At 41.5% G+C, this 19,499-nt stretch overlaps 3 protein-coding genes across 3 annotated transcripts; all 3 read right to left on the bottom strand.

Moving 5' to 3' along the window:
- Positions 1–296: 296 nt before the first annotated feature.
- Positions 297–8,729, bottom strand: plbd2 (phospholipase B domain containing 2). Its single transcript, XM_030415803.1, has 12 exons — positions 8,361–8,729; positions 4,149–4,242; positions 3,890–4,048; positions 3,686–3,786; positions 3,367–3,581; positions 2,613–2,707; positions 2,332–2,492; positions 1,903–1,998; positions 1,719–1,790; positions 1,474–1,626; positions 1,143–1,305; positions 297–1,037 (listed from the first exon to the last, which is right to left on the bottom strand). The coding sequence occupies exons 1-12, from the start codon at positions 8,573–8,575 to the stop codon at positions 867–869; spliced, it is 1,695 nt and encodes a 564-aa protein (XP_030271663.1). The 5' UTR covers positions 8,576–8,729; the 3' UTR covers positions 297–866.
- Positions 8,730–8,734: 5 nt separating this feature from the next.
- On the bottom strand, positions 8,735–15,757 carry rbm19 (RNA binding motif protein 19). The gene is made up of 24 exons (XM_030415802.1): positions 15,605–15,757; positions 15,327–15,509; positions 15,129–15,242; positions 14,787–14,828; positions 14,145–14,364; positions 13,407–13,660; positions 13,263–13,322; positions 13,085–13,163; positions 12,764–12,835; positions 12,456–12,665; positions 12,247–12,377; positions 12,036–12,157; positions 11,835–11,931; positions 11,260–11,370; positions 10,951–11,151; positions 10,797–10,866; positions 10,536–10,684; positions 10,394–10,454; positions 10,224–10,303; positions 10,080–10,135; positions 9,635–9,751; positions 9,431–9,536; positions 9,191–9,311; positions 8,735–9,086 (listed from the first exon to the last, which is right to left on the bottom strand). The coding sequence occupies exons 1-24, from the start codon at positions 15,638–15,640 to the stop codon at positions 9,004–9,006; spliced, it is 2,775 nt and encodes a 924-aa protein (XP_030271662.1). The 5' UTR covers positions 15,641–15,757; the 3' UTR covers positions 8,735–9,003.
- Positions 15,758–16,471: 714 nt separating this feature from the next.
- LOC115581089 (protein ALP1-like) lies at positions 16,472–18,597 on the bottom strand. The gene is made up of 3 exons (XM_030415940.1): positions 18,125–18,597; positions 17,687–17,802; positions 16,472–17,544 (listed from the first exon to the last, which is right to left on the bottom strand). Exons 1-3 carry the CDS (start codon positions 18,471–18,473, stop codon positions 16,750–16,752), a joined length of 1,260 nt encoding a protein of 419 aa, XP_030271800.1. The 5' UTR covers positions 18,474–18,597; the 3' UTR covers positions 16,472–16,749.
- Between the last annotated feature and the right edge of the window lie 902 nt (positions 18,598–19,499).

The following is a 19,499-nucleotide window of genomic DNA, read 5'->3' as shown; positions in this document are numbered from 1 at the left end:
CCAAACAGGTTTTTCTTTTCCTCCGGGTGTTTATTTGACCTGATCAGAGCTTTAGGGGTATATCCACAGTGCTTGAGTGACATGTCTCTCATCCCGTTGCACCTGTTTGAGTGTGACAAATGAGTGCTTATGTTTAATTTTCTATCATGGAGTTTGCTGACTTCATGTAATTCTGACATAACTGTAATCAATTAGTGTGCAGGGCCTTTAACTTACTCTGTCATTACCCTTGTATTTACAAAAGTTACATCTGATCAGTAAAACCTAATTCTATTAAAATAAAAGCAACAACAACAAACAATCAGAGCACAGTTTATTTTAAAAATATTTCCAAAAAACAATCCCAACAATGCCTCATTTCAGAATTTCTCAAAAATGATCTAACTCAGGATTAAGACAATCGTATTCACAGTGACCAAAAATCTGCAAATGCATCAATAATCATACTTGGTGATTTCGCCAAAGAAATGTGCAATCCTGTGGAAACTCCAATAAAACGAAAGGCCATCAGAAAACAGGTGGATCGGACATTTTCACACATTCAGCATGAGAATCAACTCAATATAAAAATCAGACATTATGTAATGTAAAAGCTCCCACTTCACTTTAGCAAAGTGGGGAAGTTGTTCTTGATCGTACTGCGAAGCTATATTTAAGTTTTCTGTGTAATAATTACGTAAATAGTGCAATGCTGTAAAATCTTGAAATATTATTGCCACTCTCCTGAGAATCAATTACATGACTATTTTGTTCAAAGTCATGTCATACTGAATTAAAAGTACCCCTTCCCTTTGTCAAAACTTCATAAAGCACAGCTGGCAGCACTTATATTCATCATGCTACTTGTAGATACAGTGTGACAACAATTACGGAGTCCAGTTGACTTTTATAGGCTTGAATGCCCAAGTGTCAGGATGCCCCATGTGCATCAGGTCTTTGTAAGGGGAAGTGCTCCACTGAAATGGAGGCACCTGGTCCCACGTTGGCCCGCTCACTGCTACCATACCATAGTCACGATACATCCCGTAGGAGGTCATCTGCAAAATTGAAAGGAATAACACAATAGATCAGATTTAGCAAACATCTCTTACATGCACAAAAGATTCAGAGTCAAATTGTTTGAGCAAAGTGACGGTTAAAACCTTCATGTCTGTTCCTCCATGTGATCTCTGCCTCAGGGCGCCAAACGGATATGTTCCATTAGCTGGGTTCAGGTCTGAACGGGCTGAGATAGCATTCTCTCCATTGGCAGGTGGATCACAGCCTTCACACTTAGACAGCGGATCTTCTTTAAAGTTATTGTACCTGAAGAGAGAAACAGGCATCTCATGAAACTACATTTAATTTTAGGGGGGCCCTGTAGAAGGTGGTTTATGTTAGCGGATTCTGTTACTTTAAAACATAAAATACAACAATGTTTTTTTTGTTGTATCTTTACCATCAGTCCACCACCTAACCTGTTCGAGACCTTACCTCATGAGGCGGACCATCGAGTCCACGTCTGTGACAGCTGTCTGGTTTCTCCTGAATATCTGAGCCCGAGGATTCTGGTCCAGAGAGAACCACGAGCCGTACTTCTCAACCAGCTCATTGCAGCCACTGGCATTGAATATGTCCACGTAATACCTGCACATGAGCACATGTGAACAAAAGACAATTTTATATACAAACAAGATTACAGTTAATCTATAAAAACTGATTACAAAGCGAATACTTACGGTATGTTAAAACTTGCCCAGTACCCTTTCTCCAACAGTTCCTGAGTTTTATCAGTGAAAACAATGAGTCCCCTGCAGCATTAAAAGAGTTAAAGCTTAGTTTCAAACGACAGGTTTGTGAGTCATAAATAGAAATAATGGAATAATCTTGTTTTTTGATTGAAGACTGTATGGAAAGTCTTACGGAATCTGCTCCAGCACAACAAAGAGCTCCTCTTTAATGTCAGTCTTCCCTGGAGTGAAGTGGTTATAGTTCACAATCATCCACTGGTTGTTGTACCTACAAAGCACACACAGTTTAAGCATATAACCATAAAACTACTGATGTTTACTGATTTATAATTGCTTTATTTATTATATATCCATGTAACTGATTACACAACAAACACTCTGATGACCCCGTTACAGCTGCATGCTACTCATGTGACTCTTGATAATAAAGGGTATTGTCTTTGTTCTTTTACTCCACTAATCAATCCACATGACGGTCTAAGGTCATACAAAATCTAATCTAATCATGTCTTCAACATGAAATTTGAACACAGGACAAAAAGCAGCAGACAACAGAACCTGGAGCCTGCTCGGGAGAATACATCGGGTGTGTAAAACTCACGTTCCACTGTTGTACTTGCTGAAGATCTTGGCCCAGTCGGCGCCAGTAGAAGCCAGTCGATTGGCCACAATGTTCCTCAACCATTCCATGACGGCTCCTGTTGGCTGAACAAACTTCCAGAGAGCCGGGTTACTGTTGCCGATGGTGGTTTCCAATGTCACCTAGAGACACAAGATACATCAACAACAGAAACTCCACCTAGCATTAATCAATTTGTAACCTAAAGTACAATAACAGCAAATTAAGAATCAATTCTATCATGAATTCAAAGAGTTTCTCACCAAGCCACTACTCAGGATATAAAAGTCGTCTCCAGAGAAGATCGATCCAGGATAAGATGAGAAGGCCTGAGTTCCTCCAGGAATAAAAACATTGTCTGAAAGAAGAATATCACAAAATAAAAAAGCATAATTTATTTTAACTCGCATCAGAGACGGCAACAACACTGTCAGTCTGTTCACTGGAGCTTTAAACTTAGTAACAAATTATGTTTTATAAAAAAAGAATCAGTGTTTTGGGCAACATGCTTGGCATTTTGCTTAGAGTTCATGTGAATACCAACAACAATCTGGTGTCTGACTGGTAAATATGAAGCCAGTAGCCATTTAGCTTATCTTAGCATAAATTTGTCAGTGATGGGATGGCTGATGATGTATTGTTTGTTGTCATTGTGGCTGTCAAGGCATTTATGGCGCAGCTGTTGAGTCCAAGACAAATTTCCCTGAACGGGACAATAAAGTATATCGTATCGTATCATATTGTAAATATTAGAAGCAGGGGAGAACAGCAAGCCTTGGTTAGGATTATTTCCTGGGAGCTTGTTGTCCTCCTGCTGTCCTTTCAGCTACCACATGAGTTTGACAGAAAACCAGCTGAGACTGCAAGGAAGTTAAGATTCTGGTACCACTAGACAGAGCCAGACTGGCTGTTTCCTTGTTTCCATTCTTAATGCCAAGCTAAAGCTAAGCTACGCTAATAAACTACTGGCGTTAGATTCATATTTTATGCAGAAACACACTTGCATCAGTAAACTACCTAAAGGAGAAGCTTTAAAGGCAAAGATGTATTTCTTCATTATGCGCAGCATGGCCTGGTAGGTGTTCCAGGTGTCATGTGACACCAGCAGTTCCTTATTGTTTGGCAGCAGCTTAATGAGAGCAGAACACGAGCCAGATCCAAGAGGTCGAGTTTGGCTGGATTTGTTCAGAGCTGATTCCAAATCCTCCAGATCCCCGCCCAACTGGAAGAGTCTGGACAAAAGATGTGGAAGATGTCAGCTGTAAAATTTCATGACTCTAGGAACAGGAAGAAACTAGAAAATGTTTGATTAATAAACAAAAAACTAGAGACTTACAGAAAGCCAAATGGGTTGAAGGAGAATGACCCGAGTGGAAATGACAGCTCGTCATTGTAGCTGTCCTCCAGACCTTTCAGCTGCAGCAGTGCCAGACGTACCTGACGAGCAGAACCAGAGAATAAGACATGTTATTTCTGGCCTTTAAGCCCTTTTGAATAAATGCAAAGGGATTTATTGATCCTACAAATACTCATTAAGTACCTGGTACCAATAGGGTGAAGTCGGCTGCTTCTCTATTTGCTCCTGAACCCATTGCATATTTGTCGCAATGAAAACCTTAAGGCGCTGACAGTAATCGGATTCAGACGTGAAAGGTCCGCAGTAACCCATCAGAGTGTTCATCCAGTGCTTATAGATGAGCTAAAACAAACATACATGAACATACATATACGTTTTTAGATTAAATTCACTGTAAAGTAAGTGATGTAACATTAAAAAGGCTGTGTAGAATGAAGCAGACCTGAGATGTGAGTGCAGCCTCCACTGCACCAGCAGCATAGGCCTGGATACTGTCATTGTACTGACTGCTGGTGGTGACCTCCAAGAACGACCAGCTGAGGAGCAAATGAAGACGAATAAATATCTGAGCGCAGGTTTTAACAAAGATATCAAGGTGCACAGATAGGAAATTATGTTGAATTACATTTTCTATTGCTTGATTTTAATTTCCTTTGATTTGATTGATTCTGTTATTTTCCTGTACTGAAGTCTTTTTCTTCTTTAAAGCTACATTTAGCCTTTTTTCCCCTCTATATCTTTTAATCTTTATGTAATTTCATCTAAGTAATTCACGCATACATTTGGCTTTACTTCCATTCATAAAAGAGCCGGACTGATACATTGGTTTGCTGATAATCCTTGTTGTTTCAGTGCACTGATGTCATTGTAGACAATAACATTTATTGTTCAACTATTGACCTGCCTTCATTACATATTTATATCATATTTGAAGAATCATTGCGAAAACAGTGTCAGAAAGTTGACATTTCCTTTTACATGTTTCACTTCTGGTAACTGTTTCTATGATATTTAAAGAAGTCCAAGAGAAACAAGCAGAGAAGTGGAGTCGCTGTTTTGATGACTTGCAACCACAAAAACAAATGACTAGACACTCAACTTAGATGTGGAAGTTAAACACTCGTGACTTCTATGTGTTGTATTGTGTTCACGTTATAGTTCAAGTGGAGTTTTATTTTTTATTCTACTCTTTACAAGTAATGCACACATTTTTTGATTGAGAAGAGGTTTCTTCCTCAGTTTTTGTCTTTCCTTTATTGTGCCATGTAGCTTTTTGGTGCATGTAAAGATCTGCAAAGTGAGAAAGACGAGGTCAAGTCACAGGAGGTACTCTCCAACAGAAAACACTGCTCCTGCACCTCCTGGTTTGGAGTCCAGGCTTTACTTCAGTAACTTATGTGCATCACCATTTAAGAAGTGTAATATTAATATATATATATAATTATACATATAATATATACAGTACTAGGGCTGCACGATTCTGGAAAAAATGTGAATCACGATTTTTTTGCTTAGAATTGAGATCACGATTCTCTGGCACGATTTTTTTCACAAAATGTTTATTGCACTGATGAACTTGAACAAAACAAAAAAAAAAAAACATTGTAGTATGAAAAAGCAATGTTTTTTTGTTTTGTTAGTTCCATCATTGGATGATAAATGATTTTTACAAAAGTTAAAAAAAAAAAAAATCTCCAAGATGAGAGGGCATCCTCTAATACCTCATGTTGTACAGTGTTTATTGGGGCCGTAGCTTTGGCTAGGTGATATGTGATAGCTGCTGTGATCGGCTTTCTAAAACGGAGGCGTAATATTCTTCCTTTTCCAAAAGCCGCCTCAGAGGTGACGTGACGTGAAGCCCGAAGTTGGGCTGCAAACAGTTGACAACAAATTTGTCTTCAAAATAAGAGCTTTACATTGCACCCCATTGGAGTTTAGAACTGGGTTCTTAGCGGGGGGCTTTTAATTTGAAAGTAGCGACCGTTCCTAGCTTGTCGCTACAACAACAAGCTAGCAGTCGAGGCGGAAATAAGTGTACCGTCCGAGGCAGCAAATCGGCAGACCAAAACAGACCCCCAATTTGCCGCCCTCTGTCTAAAACCGCGGACCTAGCCGTCAATAGGACGGGCAGATTGGCGGCTTGCTGCCTTGTCTAAAAACGGCTTCTCACACTCCTTCCAAACACTCAACTGCAGGTGGGCTTCCGCCACTGAATCACGTGTTGCAAAGACGCTTTACCACAGGTTGAGGGAGGAGGCAGCGGCCGTGCTGCGTTTGGGGGCGCTTCAAAAAATCCGGGAGGAAAATAGGAGCATTTGTTTGTGATTCGGCTCGAGATATAAAATGCTTCAGAATCGCTGTGTGTAGAAATGAGATCACGTGTATGTGTGAATCGAGATCGCGATTTTTTAAACGATTTTTTGTGCAGCCCTATACAGTACTGTGCAAAAGTTTTAGGCAGGTGTGAAAAAATGCTGTAAACTAAGAATGCTTTCAAAAATGGAAGTGTCGATTTATTTTTATATTTTCATCAATTAACAAAATTCAGTGAATGAACAGAAGAGAAATCTAAATCAAATCAATATTTGGTGTGACCACCCTTTGCCTTCAAAACAGCATCAATTCTTCTAGGTACACTTGCACACAGTCTTTGAAGGAACTCGGCTGGTAGGTTGTTCCAAACATCTTGGAGAACGAACCACAGATCTTCTGTGGATGTAGACTTCCTCAAATCCTTCTGTCTCTTCATGTAAGCCCAGACACACTCGATGATGTTGAGATCAGGGCTCTGTGGGGGCCATACCATCACTTCCAGGACTTCTTGTTCTTCTTTACGCTGAAGATAGTTCTTAATGACATTGGCTGTATGTTTGGGGTCGTTGTCCTGCTGCAGAATAAATTTGGGGCCAATCATATGCCTCCCTGATGGTATTGCATGATGGATAAGTATCTGCCTGTATTTCTCAGCATTGAGGACACCATTAATCCTGACCAAATCTCCAACTCCATTTGCAGAAATGCAGCCCCAAACTTGCAAGGAACCTCCACCATGCTTCACTGTTGCCTGCAGACACTCATTATTGTACCGCTCTCCAGCCCTTCGGCGAACAAACTGCCTTCTGCTACAGCCAAACATTTCAAATTTTGACTCATCAGTCCAGAGCACCTGCTGCCATTTTTCTGCCTATTCCTATTCCTTCCTATGTTTTCGTGCATACTTGAGTCCCTTGGCCTTGTTTCCATGTTGGAGGTATGGCTTTTTGGGTGCAACTCTTCCATGAAGACCACTTCTGACCAGACTTCTCCGGACAGTAGATGGGTGTACATGGGTCCCACTGGTTTCTGCCAGTTCTGAGCTGATGGACATCTTCCGATTTCGAAGGGAAATAAGCTTGATGTGTTTTTCATCTGCTGCACTAAGTTTCCTTGGCCGACCACTGCGTCTACGATCCTCAACGTTGCCTGTTTCTTTGTGCTTCTTCAAAAGAGCTTGAACAGCACATCTTAAAACCCCAGTCTGCTTTGAAATCTTTGTCTGGGAGAGACCTTGCTGATGCTGTATAACTACCTTGTGTCTTGTTGCTGTGCTCAGTCTTACCATGGTCTATGACCTGTGACATGAAACTGTCTTCCACAACCTCACCTTGGTAGCAGAGTTTGGCTGTTCCTCACCCAGTTTTAAGCTTCCTACACAGCTGTTTCTGTTTCAGTTAATGACTGTGTTTCAACCTACATGTGACATTGGTGATCTTTAGCACCTGTTTGGTATGATTGGTTGATCATACACCTGAGTATAATCCTACAAAATCCCTGACTTTGTGCAAGTGTACCTATAAGAACTGGTGCTTGTTTGAAGGCAAAGGGTAGTAACACCAAATTGATTTGATTTAGATTTTTCTTTTGTTTGCTCACTTTGCATTTTGTAAATTGATAAGAATAAATAATCATTATTTATATTTTTGAAAGCATTCTTAGTTTACAGCATTTTTTCTCACCTGCCTAAAACTTTTGCACAGTACTGTGTGTATATATATATATATATATATATAATATAGTATAATAAAAATACAAACACCCCTGTCATATTTATTGAAATATTCATATTTAATACAAAAAGTGAAATCCAATAAAAATGGGTGCGTCTTATGTGGCCTGTGTAATAACACAATTCTGGATTGTTTTGGACTCATTGTGTCACATGACACGGAAGTTATTGGAAAAAAAATGCTGAATTTTCATAATAAATATTGTTATAAAACTAGAAGAAGCCGCCAAATCCAATAAAAACAGGTGTGTCTCATGTGGCCTGTGTAATAACACAATTCGGCTTTGGTTCGGAGTCATTGGATCACATGACATAGAAAATATGGAAGAAAACAAAACAACAGGGTAATTTATCGATGCGCAGAGCAGCTCGAGGTTCTGGGAGGCAGCTAACCGTCCCGCTGCTGCCAACAATGGGGGGAACTGAGTAAGAAGCGTCGCTGGGTGTCTCCGCGGTAGCTAAAGCTCTGACTTTACCCATTATATGTTCGCCGATAATGTCGTTTTTCACATTAACTAGGTTGTGAAGCTGGCGGAGCTACACAGGACGGACAAGAGGAAAGGTTGTGAATGTTTTGACCCACAAAGTCACAAGCTGCAGTGAACTCACCCCGATGTTTTAATGTCATCAGTGAAGTTCGCCCACGCCACAAAATCTTCTCTGTATCCCTCCACGACAGACAGCTCTCCGCTCGCTTTGTCGATGACAGCGGTTCGTATTTCAGCTCGAACAGGCTCACATATTAAACACACCCCGGCTAAAACCGCTATAACGTTTATAACCGCCGACAACCTCCCGGACGTCTTGTTTACCCCGGACGCCATGTTTGAATGAGCCAGTCACATGATGACGCGGGTGATTGGTCACGTGACAGGGGCGGTACTTTCAAAATAAAAGACCACGTTGGCAGTTTGTTTTGTTTTTGTGGCTTTGAGTTACACAAACACACAAAACACCAGTCACAAACCATACAGACAAAAAACTAACTTTAAAAGTATGAAATAACCTTTTATATAAAAACTGACATTAGTCCAATCATCTTGCTTTGAGGCATTATTCTATACAAAAGATGCAAAAACATCCAGAGGGTTTCAAAACTCCAGTGAACTTTGTCAAGATGGTAGATTCATTAGAATTAGGTCCTTCTGCACATGCCAGTCAGGCCTTCATTGTTCACAGTTCTATTCATGATGAAAAACACTGGTGACAGTTGAGTCAAGGCTTTCGATGACGACAGCAGCGTTCAGGGAACTCAGTCTTCTGCACCGTTGTCAGTTTCCATCGTCTCCATAATTCCCTCCATGACTTCTGCCTTTCGCTGCTTCTTGGCGGCGACTGACATAGAGAATAAGTAACAGGAAATTAAGACATAAAAATAAAGAATAAACGGCACAGTTTTCCAAAAATTCATTTCTGAAAACAAAGGAAATCTGACTTACCATGAAAATGTTCTGCTGTTTTCCGTCTTAATGTCTCCACTGTGTCCTCAGCATCAGCCCACTCCAGCACGAGGCGTCTCCCATACAAATGGGTGCTGTGGCACAGTGCAGCAAATGCTTTCTAAGGAGACAACAGAGGCAACGCATTTATGATCATGATAGTGTCCATCTTATGTAGCAGTAGGGAACAGTAAATCTACCTAATGAAAAAATGCCTGAAAGCTCATGTAACACTCAAACCTTTGCATCCTGTTTGGTGAGGAAGTCAATAAAGCCAAAACCTCTGTGATTTCCTGTACCAGCCGCTTTCTTTGGAAGACGGACAGTCTTCAGCTCTCCAAATGTACTGAAAGGACAGAAAGAATAAATCAAAGTATTATTAAATTACCTCACTCCAAACTTTTTCTTCACAAAAACATTTGCGTGTGAGCGACTGATGCCTACCAGAAGAGTTCCCGAATTTCCCTGACACTGGCTTGGAAGGGGACGTTACGCACAAGGATTTTGGATCCTGTCTGTTTCTTCTCGGCTTGCTTCTTCTTGCGCGACACCTCCGTCGTCCTGCAAACAAGGGGAAAGGACTAAATGAGTACTGTCATCAGAAGTGAAGCTAAATCCTCACAGGCAACATTTTGAAATGATGGGAAAAAAAAAAAAAAAAAAGATATGTGATACTTAAATGCAGATTTCAGCAGAATCTGATCTTTAACGTTAAGTGCCTGTTTCCTTCAGTAGAGTAAACATGTTATAACTGTTATACTTGCAGTTTTCAACACTTGATTGTAATACCGTAAAGATATTCAAAGTCATTAAGCTAATTAATCCACCCCCACTTTTACTCCTCACCACACTCAAAGTTCATTAAACCCCTTGCTGGTGCACACTTTACCTCGTGGCTCTCTCGGAAACCTTCAGCTCTAACTGGTGATCGTCCACAGAACAGTGCTGGTGGATGGTTGAGACAAAACACGCACATCAGCCACGAACCAGAAAGAAAAGCAAGGAGACTGTCACAGAGGAAACATGAACATACCTGTAGCTGCCTCAGGGCTTTCTGTGCTGCTTCTGCTGTCTGAAACTGGACAAAACCGTAGCCCATGGACAACATCTTGCCTGGAATCAAACCGACATCACAAGAGGGGTTATTACGGAAGGATACACTGCTCGTGAATGTGAAATATCCTCATTTTAAATGTTAAGTACCGGTTTTATCTCTCTTCTTGGAGATGGAGCATGACTTGACCTTCCCACATTTAGAGAATGTCTGCAACAAATGAACAAAATAATATTAAACATCATTCGGTATTAAAACATGAGTGAGGGTTATATTTATAAAGTGACCTACCTCCTGAAGTTTCTCCTCTGTCGTGTCGAAATTAAGATTCTTAATGAAAAGCGTCGAACCAGGAGCAGATTCCTCCTCCTCCTCTTCGTCTTCTTCTTCCTCCGCTTCTTCCTTCTTCTCCTCCTTTACTGGCATCTCCTTTTCTAATACTTGGTTAGACAGATCCAAAAGATATTCTGGTTATTCAAACGATCCCTTTCATGTTTAAAATGTATCAAACTTGAAAACGATTGATGAGTTCATGTATTTGAGGGATTTTACCTGGTCCTGGTTTGGCTGCCACAAACACCCCCACGGGTGCCCACTCCAAATACAGCGGGACATGTTGAAACTAGAGTGTTTAGAGGTAAGTAGAAGTGTTTAAAGTAACTCTCCTCAAATATATCCTGCATGTTGTTAAAAAAGCGTTACACACCTTGCTGTAGGCCAGCCGAGTGAAGGCTCGTTTTGCCTCGGTCGGCTCGAGGAACTCAATGATGGCAGTGAGTCCCGAGGGCGGCAGCAGCACTCGGCCCAAAGAACCGTGAGGTGAGAAGAGCTCCTCCAACTCTGACGCCGTCACTCCAGCCGGAAGGTTCTTCACCAGGATGACAGATGTACTTCTAGCTGCTGCCGCCTGTGCTCCAGAGGGAGAGCGTAAGGCATGGTAACTGGATTACAGGCTCGGTAATTTATTAATAGATAAGTGAGTTAAGAGTAAATAGGAATTGTTTGTTAAACATACCTGACTAAAGGAATCCAGACTGACATTGTTGTCCAGTAGAAACTGTCGAGTCTCCTGAACGATCTGTGTCTCTCCCAGAGCCATCCTCACTGCAACGCTGCCCTTTGACTCCTGCAGAGGAGAGCAAGAAATACAGAGAAACTTTAATTGGGCGGCACTCATAGCAATTCACGTTGTTGTAGCTACAACAGATTAAAAAAACATCCGATTCAAAAAATGCTGTGTTGGCTGAGAAAGGATGCCGAAAGGGCAAAATCGGTGTCTTATTTTGCCTGTTTACGTTTCAAACAATGCAATGAAATAGAAAATATTGCCCCCTTGATGACATCTCAGAGCAGTATAACCAGACCTCATAATTTCACACACTGCTCTGCAGAGTTTAGCATCTGATAATCTTCAAACTAACAGGCCTGTTACTCAAACTGGGCTTCTGCTGAAGTGTATTTCATCGTCTCAAGGGTACCTGAAGCATTTGCATTTCGCTTGAATTGTTGGGATATTCCCAGTCCAAACTTCTAACAACTAACTAATGCTAAACTAATTGATGTATTAGAACCGGATGCAGGGCGACTCACGTGGTCCAGGACTTGGCTTTTTGTGGTGTTGTATTTTTCAGCGATGGCGTCTGCCACTGCACTCGTGCCCACAAACAGAGTGTTCCAGTTGTGGGAGCTAAAAGGAAACATTCAATTAAAATAAGGGATGAGCACAAAAATAAAATAATTCATGTATCTGTTTAACCTTTTATTAAAATGCGAACAAATGATTTTCTATACCTGGAACTTGAAGCTTTACTTTTAGCATCTTTTTGCCGTTTGTAAGACGAAGTACCAGAACCGGCATCTGTCTCCACCTTTTCCTTCTTCACCGTGGAGGGGAGCAGGTGAAGCATCCTTCCCTAAAAGCACAACATAATTAATGTTTCTAATCTCATTTGAAAAACAAGGGCTATGATTAAATCAGAAGGTCATTACAAGTTTCAGGTACCTGAAATACGTGTCCATCCAGCTGAGCCAGAGCCGTCACAGCATTCTCTGGTATCATAAAGGTTATGAAAGCGAATCCTTTAGGTTTCTTGGTTAGGTTGTCAATAGGGAAGAGAACCTCAGATATAGGACCTGCAAAGATTATCATATTATTAGAAAGTCAGACAAGTTGGCGATTATTTCTTGCTGATGCAAGTTTCTTTGCTTCACCATGCTTTTCGAACAGCTCTTTGATCTCTTCCTCGGTGCAGGTGTAAGGCAGATTTCTGACGAAGAGTCGACCGGACTCTGAAACATCTTCCTCCTCCTCGTCCTCCTTCAGCTTCCTGGTGAAGTTTCTGTCAATCTCTTTGGCCTTTCTGTCTCTCTTGCCCTGACCGCCAGAGGGATCCACACGGAAGACCTCAATATAACGCCCACCTGAAAAAACACAGGCAGAGGGGAAGTCATGGCGTGCCAGAGGACCTGATCACACAGCAAGGGGTCACAATAGGCTCAAGGATTTTGATTTTTCTTACCTATGTAGTCTTTATTCCTCTTCAAGGCCTTTTCCGCCTGTTCTTCAGTGTGCAGATCCACATATACATAACCTGAAACACACACAAAAGACACCTGTGATGATACACGGACAACAAACACCCCATTCAAACCTGGTATTAATAAAACGATCTCTATCTGGACACAAATGAGGAGAAACGAATGTTAACGCAACGTGTAACTACATCGTGTTTGGATCCGCCTGACCACATCTGGAGGGCGTCTGGCTTGCCTGGTGTAGACTCCTCCACCAGGATTACAGTTTAATCTATAAAATATACATTCTGCATTCAGCAACATACCTGTTCTATTCCCGCTTTCATTCTTTCCGATCCTGATCGCTGCCGGCTTCAAGGGGGTCATGAACTCTCGAATTTGTTGCTGTTAATGTCACACACAGAAAACGTGTTGGTGTCAGTGTTTTTTTTTTTTTTAAAGTGGCTTCAGTCGATTTTCTTCACTTAAAACTTGTTAACTCACCTCTTTAACATTGAACGGGACTCCTCTCAGCTTCACGGTGAACTCTGTAACCGGCTCCATCTGCATCGAACACATGACGGTGTAAATCATTTCACGCTGAAAACAAAATAGCAAAATAATGTTTAATGTGCTTTGATCAGTCACCTCTTGCTTGGCAGTTTTCTTTGCTTTACTCTGCTTCTTCTCCTCAGAGGAAGCTGGTGTTTTGGTTTTGGAGGTGCTTTCTCTGTCACCGCTCTCATAGGCGCTGTCTGTGTGCTGTACCGGACCCTGATCCTCGTCTTCATCATCGGCCCCCTCGCCATCCTCCTCCTCCAGGGTGTCATCTGTCGTTGCTACCTTTGAGCGCAGATACTCCATATCTGATAAGCCAGACTTCAGTGCTTCTTTAGTGGCACCTGAGAGCAACAAATTGCCACAGATGATCAATTTGAATGTTTTATTTTACGATGTATGTACAGTGTATTACTACAACAATACATATATTCATACAAGCTTTTCATTTCACTACATATACGTAGGATCTTGGTGAGGTATATTTCGTGAATTAAGTTTTATTTTATGTTATAACCATCAACTGCATCGCAATTCAAGGCTGCAACCTCCAAACGACGTGGCCCACAAATACAGGCTCTTTGAGGGCGACTGCTCCTCCTTAAAATGTGACTGTAAAGTCAAATACTTCCAGATTTAGTAACAGAAAGTTGCCCTAAAATTCCAAATCTAGCAATGAAGTGGGAAGATTCGTGACACTATATCAGTGAAGAAGTCTAAGATATAATGACGGATAACTGACAAATAATGTGCCGGGTTTATGCTAAATGTGTAGATTAACACACAGCTTTAAGTGACATACACTATGAAGGGACCTTCATTACCAACCTTCATCTCCATCATGTTCTTCTTCCTCGTCCTCTTCCTCTGACTGGTCTGAATCAAAGTTGAGGTAATCATCTGAAGCAGGCTTCTTCTTGCCCTGAGTCTTCGTCTGTCCACCTTCAGAATCGGGTGCTTGCTGCATGGTGTCGTTTGCCCAGGTTGGAGCTTGGCTTCGGTTCTGATGGACTGACAGAAACTCCTTGAAGCCCTGGTCCTCTTCCAGCTGACACACAGAGCAAATGACAGACAGACAGCAATTATTACACTGTGCAAAGCTGATGCCGTAAACTCAGTTATGAACTTAACAGATTATGGGAAAAGATGTTTGCAGCACTTCATCAAAACAAACTATTACAAGTTTACATGGAATGCAGCAGATAATGATTATTAGAATAAACACAATTTAGTGAATTCAATTTAGAGTTGAGTATCATGAACAGTGATTTCTTTACGCGTTGTTTACGAGTTTTGGTACCGATTGCAAAACATTACCGTATTTCGATCCCTCAGTTTGACCTTTATTTTCTATACATCGTGCTATGATCAGATCATGGTTAGTAACAAAAAACTATTGACATTGTTCGGTCTCATACAGATTATACAAACATTATTTAGGTTTCACACACATCATAAAAATGTACTCACATTTCCAAGCGAGCTGTTGGTTTCCTTTATCTGTTTCTTTTTCTGAGGACAGAAATAAAAAAGACGTGCAGCATTTTTCAGAAATGACAGTGTAGCAGAACTTCACAACACTGTTCTGATAAAAAAAAATCCTGAGTATGCTGAATTAATACACTGAAATACTCACGTAAAGTACACAAGCTTAAATTAGTTCCTGAGTAAAAGTACTTAGTTACATCCCTGCCCTGTCAGTTCGTGTGTGTGTGTTTGTTTGTGTGTGTGTGTGTGTGTGTGTGTGTGTGTGTGTGTGTGTGTGTGTGTGTGTGTGTGTGTGTGTGTGTGTGTGTGTGTGTGTGTAGGTACCTTTTTGCTGTCAGTGTCTGCAGGAGTGGAGGGTTTGTCCGGGCCGGAGCTCTGGGTGTGTTTGCTCCAGGCTTTCGCCTTAGTTGGGTCTCCAAACGCCTTACACATCTCCACCTGCGATGAATGACAACCATGTTTTCACACATGGAAACAAAAACCTTGTAGAGAACCTGCGTGAAGCCATGACTGGAGCCATACCGTCACTCTGGACGTGTCCACGAAGCTCTTGTTGAAGTGTTTCAGGGCTCTGTTAGCGTCGTCCTCGGCTTTAAAACCCACAAAGCCGAACTTTCGGAACTTGCCGTCCTTGGTGAACTTCAGAGAGCAGTCCGTCACGGTGCCGAAGGCAGCGAACATGGACCTGAACCTCTCCTCCTTCATCTGCACACAACACACACACACACGGTTACGTTTTCAAGCGGACTCAAACGAAATGCTGCCGGTACCGGCTGCTGACATCCGGACGGGTTACTCACCCCGTTAGGGAGGTTCTTAACGATGAGCCTCGACATTGTTATAGTTGGTGTAACTTCACTAATTCAGCACAAGTTCGGTTTCTTTACATATATGTCAACAAACGAGCGTGGATGATCCTCTAGGTCGCCATGTTTAGTGGGAGGAGTCTACTTCTTCTTCTTCGTGGCTCTTTATGGTTTTAGATTAACAACGTGTTGGTGCATCACCGCCACCAGCTGGTGAGGAGTAAGTGTGGAGCAGGAGTCTTATTTATATCTACTAATTCTGATAATGAAGGGAAAATACTCATAAATACGTAAATATTATAAAATTAGATACAATTAAAATGTTCCCTCTTTCAAGTCGTAACAAGGCTTGATACCATTTCTCACTTGAACTTCTTTATAAAATGTCTCATAAATCGAAACGCAACTTCATTTCTTTAAAGAGGTCATATGATGCTAATTTTCAGGTTCATGCTTTTATCTGGGGGTCCTTTAAGAATAGATTTACATACTTTAAATTTCAGAAAAAAAACATTTTTCTCATATTGTTCATTGCTGCTGCAGCATTCCTTTACACAGTGTCTTGAACACTGCGTTTTAGCTAAAGTGTGAGACATCTCACCTCTATTCAATCTTTTGGTGAGAGATGCACATAACTTAACAGGTAGGATGTAGCCAATCAGAGGCAGAGAAGGGTGGGTCTTGTTAAGTGAAGTAGTGTGATTTAAAATAACGCCTCTACAGCAGTAGCAACTGTTTGTCTACTGTTTGACTGGAGTATATATATAGTTTATAATAAATATATAAAAATGTATATTTATATAACGTCTGTTGCATAGTTCTTGAGGAAGGGAAAGGATGCAAGGTGTTCGTGATCCCAAACTGTTTCCAAAACTCTTTAATATACAAGCACATTTATCTTCGGCACAAGTACAAAAATGATCTACTTCTTTGTTTTTATAATAAATAAATGTGCTTGACCACAATGTCTTTCATGTAAATAACATGTGAGCATTGACATTACAACACACCGTGTACCTTCTCTTTGGTTCAACAAGCAGTATTGGCACATCAATGGTAAAAGTGAACACCAGACAAGATAATATAACGCAGAATAGAGAACTTTATTTTGAGATTTGTGAAAGTCTCTATATTTGACCCTACTGAAAAGGCACCGACCCGCTATCTGAATTAAAGTAGTGGCATAATCCATCCCTGTGCTGCTTGGCCTGGGTAGTTGTGTGTGTTCCGTGTGGTAGGGAGGCCTGCTGCAGATCAGGGTCTTGTCTCCATTTTCCTGGGATAGTGTCATGATCGGGTCCTTCCTGGTCAACAATTCCTGCCATGTACAGGTCACAGTTCTCTGTCTGCAGGAAGTTGTGAAGAGCACAGCAAGCCAAAACAATGTTCTCCACTTTGGCAGTGCCCTGAATACTAATGGTGGATAGAAGGACCCGAAAACGGTTGGCTAGGACGCCAAAGGCATTTTCTACCACCTGCTGAGCTCGCGCCAGCCTGTAGTTGTAGACGTGTTGCTCTTCAGTCAGCCTGCGGTTCGGATACGGCTTCATGAGGTACTCCTTCAAGGGAAATGCCTCGTCTGCCACGATGCAATAGGGGGCCAGCTGGTCAGAAGCAGGAAGTGGTGCAGGAGCGGGGATGTTGGATGTCCGATTCTCCAGGGCGTCCTGCAGTGAGCATCCACCAAACACTCCGCTTTCTAAAACGCGCCCATTGCAACCAACATCTACATACAGGAACCTGTAGCTGCTGTCAACCAGTGCCATCAGTACTATGGAGGATGGATGCTTGTTGTTGTTGACTGATGATCCTCTTCCTGGCGTTGGTCGGATGCTGACATGTTTCCCATCCAGAGCACCGAGGCAGTTTGGGAAGTTCCACCGAGTCTGGAATCCCTCAGCTACCTGCTGCCATCCTTCCACCGTGTCTGGGCACTGAAAACAAAACAAACACAGAATAAATAATGTGGATTAGTGTCATATTTTATATTTAAATCTTTTATGACTTGGACGCTTGGACGGTACAGACTGCAAACCTGAAAGTATACTAAAAAAGAAAACAGATAAATTTACATACCTTCAGATATTTCTCCTTTAAAACCTGATAGATTGCTGAACAGGTTTCGGGAATGAATTGTCTAATTGTTGACATTCCCATTCTGAAGTGTTGGGAAAGGCTCCTGAAGCTTCCCCCTGGACACATTAACAAGAACATCACCTTTATTTATCAGTAAAAAAAAAAACACAAAAAAAAACAATGATCATCCTAACCATTCGCTACATGTTCACTGATACTGGCTGCATTGATATTTTTCAAACCTAAATCCCACGCTCCCTCGTCAAGGCGACCAGACTCCATTTGAAAAAACAGTTATTTAAACTCAATCTTACCAAACTTTAAAAACTGCTTTCCCAATTAGTCAGTAGACATCCAGCATGCGAATATAGGGTCCTGGTTTATAATACCGCGGTTTTCATTGCTCAAAAGCACAACAAACAAAGTGTTGGTGCCTACCTGTTGCCAAGTACCGCAGTGTCACCGTCAGACGCTCCTCCACCGAGATACAGTCCCGGTAGTTTGTGTTTTGTCTCCGGATGAGCGGACTGATGAGCTCCTTCAACGTGTGGAACTGGACAGGAAAGAGCCGAGCAAAGTCTTTAAAATCGGAGGTTTCACTGAACTCCAGCTCTCGACACGGGGTCGGTGAAACCGCCTGAGCCTGCCGCTGTAGTATCCACGATTGCACCCATTTTGTGCGGTTTCTCCGTATTCGTTTTCTCCTCCGCCTCTGTCTTTCTTCTTTTTCCACCAGCAAAAGACCGAGGGCAGACAACGCCAGTGCCATTCTCATCTTATGAGACATGTTCTCGACTGGACGTGTTACGAAGCCGTCCAGCAGCAGGGAGAGGTGAAAAAGCTGCACAAACGCTGCTTTTTTACGGGTTTGTGTATCCGCGGTCTGTGTACTTCCGGTTCCACATTAATTCTTCTCGCGCAGGCGCAGAACGAAAGAAGTAGTTAACCGTCGCCTGCAGTCTGTGCGGTGTGTTCAAGTGCAGCCCGACATGAGAGAATTCTTCTTCTTCTTCTTCTTCTTCTTCTTCTTCTTCTTCTTCTTCTTCTTCTTCTTCTTCTTCTTGCTTTTTGGCAGTTGGCACTCAGTTTATGAGACATTCTTCTTCTTCTAATAATAACAGCAACCACAACTATTTCTGGACACTGAGTTTGCACTGTGAGCTTGTTTTCAATCCAGCAGGTGGTGATGATATATAATATACTAATATTTTTCTGTGTTTTTTTAATTTCACATTTATGTCCACACACCACTAACGGGATCATCTGAGCTCAGCTCACAAGATCAGCAGGTTAACATAGGTCCTGTATCATTGTTTTGTCTGGAGGCCCTGTGGCTCTTTGCCAAAACCTTATTTTAACATCCTGCCTTGTGAATACTCTACAATATGGAAAAAATGAAATAATAAAACAAGATAGATTAAAAGTCACCTTGAATCAACTCAGAAATGTGGGTGTAGTTATGGACTAAGGAGTCAGAATTAAAGGATTTCTGTCTAGAGTATTGTAACGATGTGTTCACAGGTCTCAGTAAAAAGTTAACCATTAAGTCATTAATACATTAAAACCTCACTAACCCTCACTGCAACCCTTAGAAAGAGAGAAATGTATTCTGATCCCACTTTTAACTCGCAGCTACCGGGCTTCATTTTCTGAAGTTAAGCCGATTATGTGAGTCGGGAATTTGAGCGTATTACTCAAGGTGAGTATTCAATGGGATTATTATAATTTACTGGTGCTGCCTGTATATCCAAGTACATTCCAGTTTTCTTTCACTCAAATAAATAATTCATGAAATGTTGTCCTATTTCGTTTA

The sequence above is a fragment of the Sparus aurata genome, chromosome 5 (assembly GCF_900880675.1).
Source record: "Sparus aurata chromosome 5, fSpaAur1.1, whole genome shotgun sequence".
NCBI classification, from domain to species: domain Eukaryota; kingdom Metazoa; phylum Chordata; class Actinopteri; order Spariformes; family Sparidae; genus Sparus; species Sparus aurata.
Note: the sequence above shows the minus strand (reverse complement) of the source record. Positions and strands in the feature narration are given on the sequence as shown.

Excerpts from the sequence above, each read along its gene's own strand:
- plbd2 (XM_030415803.1), bottom strand. The coding sequence starts at position 8,575 with ATGGCGTCCGGGGTAAACAAGACGTCCGGGAGGTTGTCGGCGGTTATA. Across the intron at positions 4,049-4,148 it reads AGGCTGCACTCACATCTCAG|CTCATCTATAAGCACTGGAT; the intron begins GTCTGCTTCATT and ends TGTTTGTTTTAG. Across the intron at positions 2,708-3,366 it reads CTTTAAAGCTTCTCCTTTAG|ACAATGTTTTTATTCCTGGA; the intron begins GTAGTTTACTGA and ends TTCTTCTTTCAG.
- rbm19 (XM_030415802.1), bottom strand. The coding sequence starts at position 15,640 with ATGTCGAGGCTCATCGTTAAGAACCTCCCTAACGGG. Across the intron at positions 15,510-15,604 it reads TTAAGAACCTCCCTAACGGG|ATGAAGGAGGAGAGGTTCAG; the intron begins GTGAGTAACCCG and ends TGTTGTGTGCAG. Across the intron at positions 12,836-13,084 it reads TGAAAGCGGGAATAGAACAG|GTTATGTATATGTGGATCTG; the intron begins GTATGTTGCTGA and ends TGTGTGTTTCAG.
- LOC115581089 (XM_030415940.1), bottom strand. The coding sequence starts at position 18,473 with ATGTCTCATAAGATGAGAATGGCACTGGCGTTGTCTGCCCTCGGTCTT. Across the intron at positions 17,803-18,124 it reads ACTGCGGTACTTGGCAACAG|GGGGAAGCTTCAGGAGCCTT; the intron begins GTAGGCACCAAC and ends TAATGTGTCCAG. Across the intron at positions 17,545-17,686 it reads TAAAGGAGAAATATCTGAAG|TGCCCAGACACGGTGGAAGG; the intron begins GTATGTAAATTT and ends TTTTGTTTTCAG.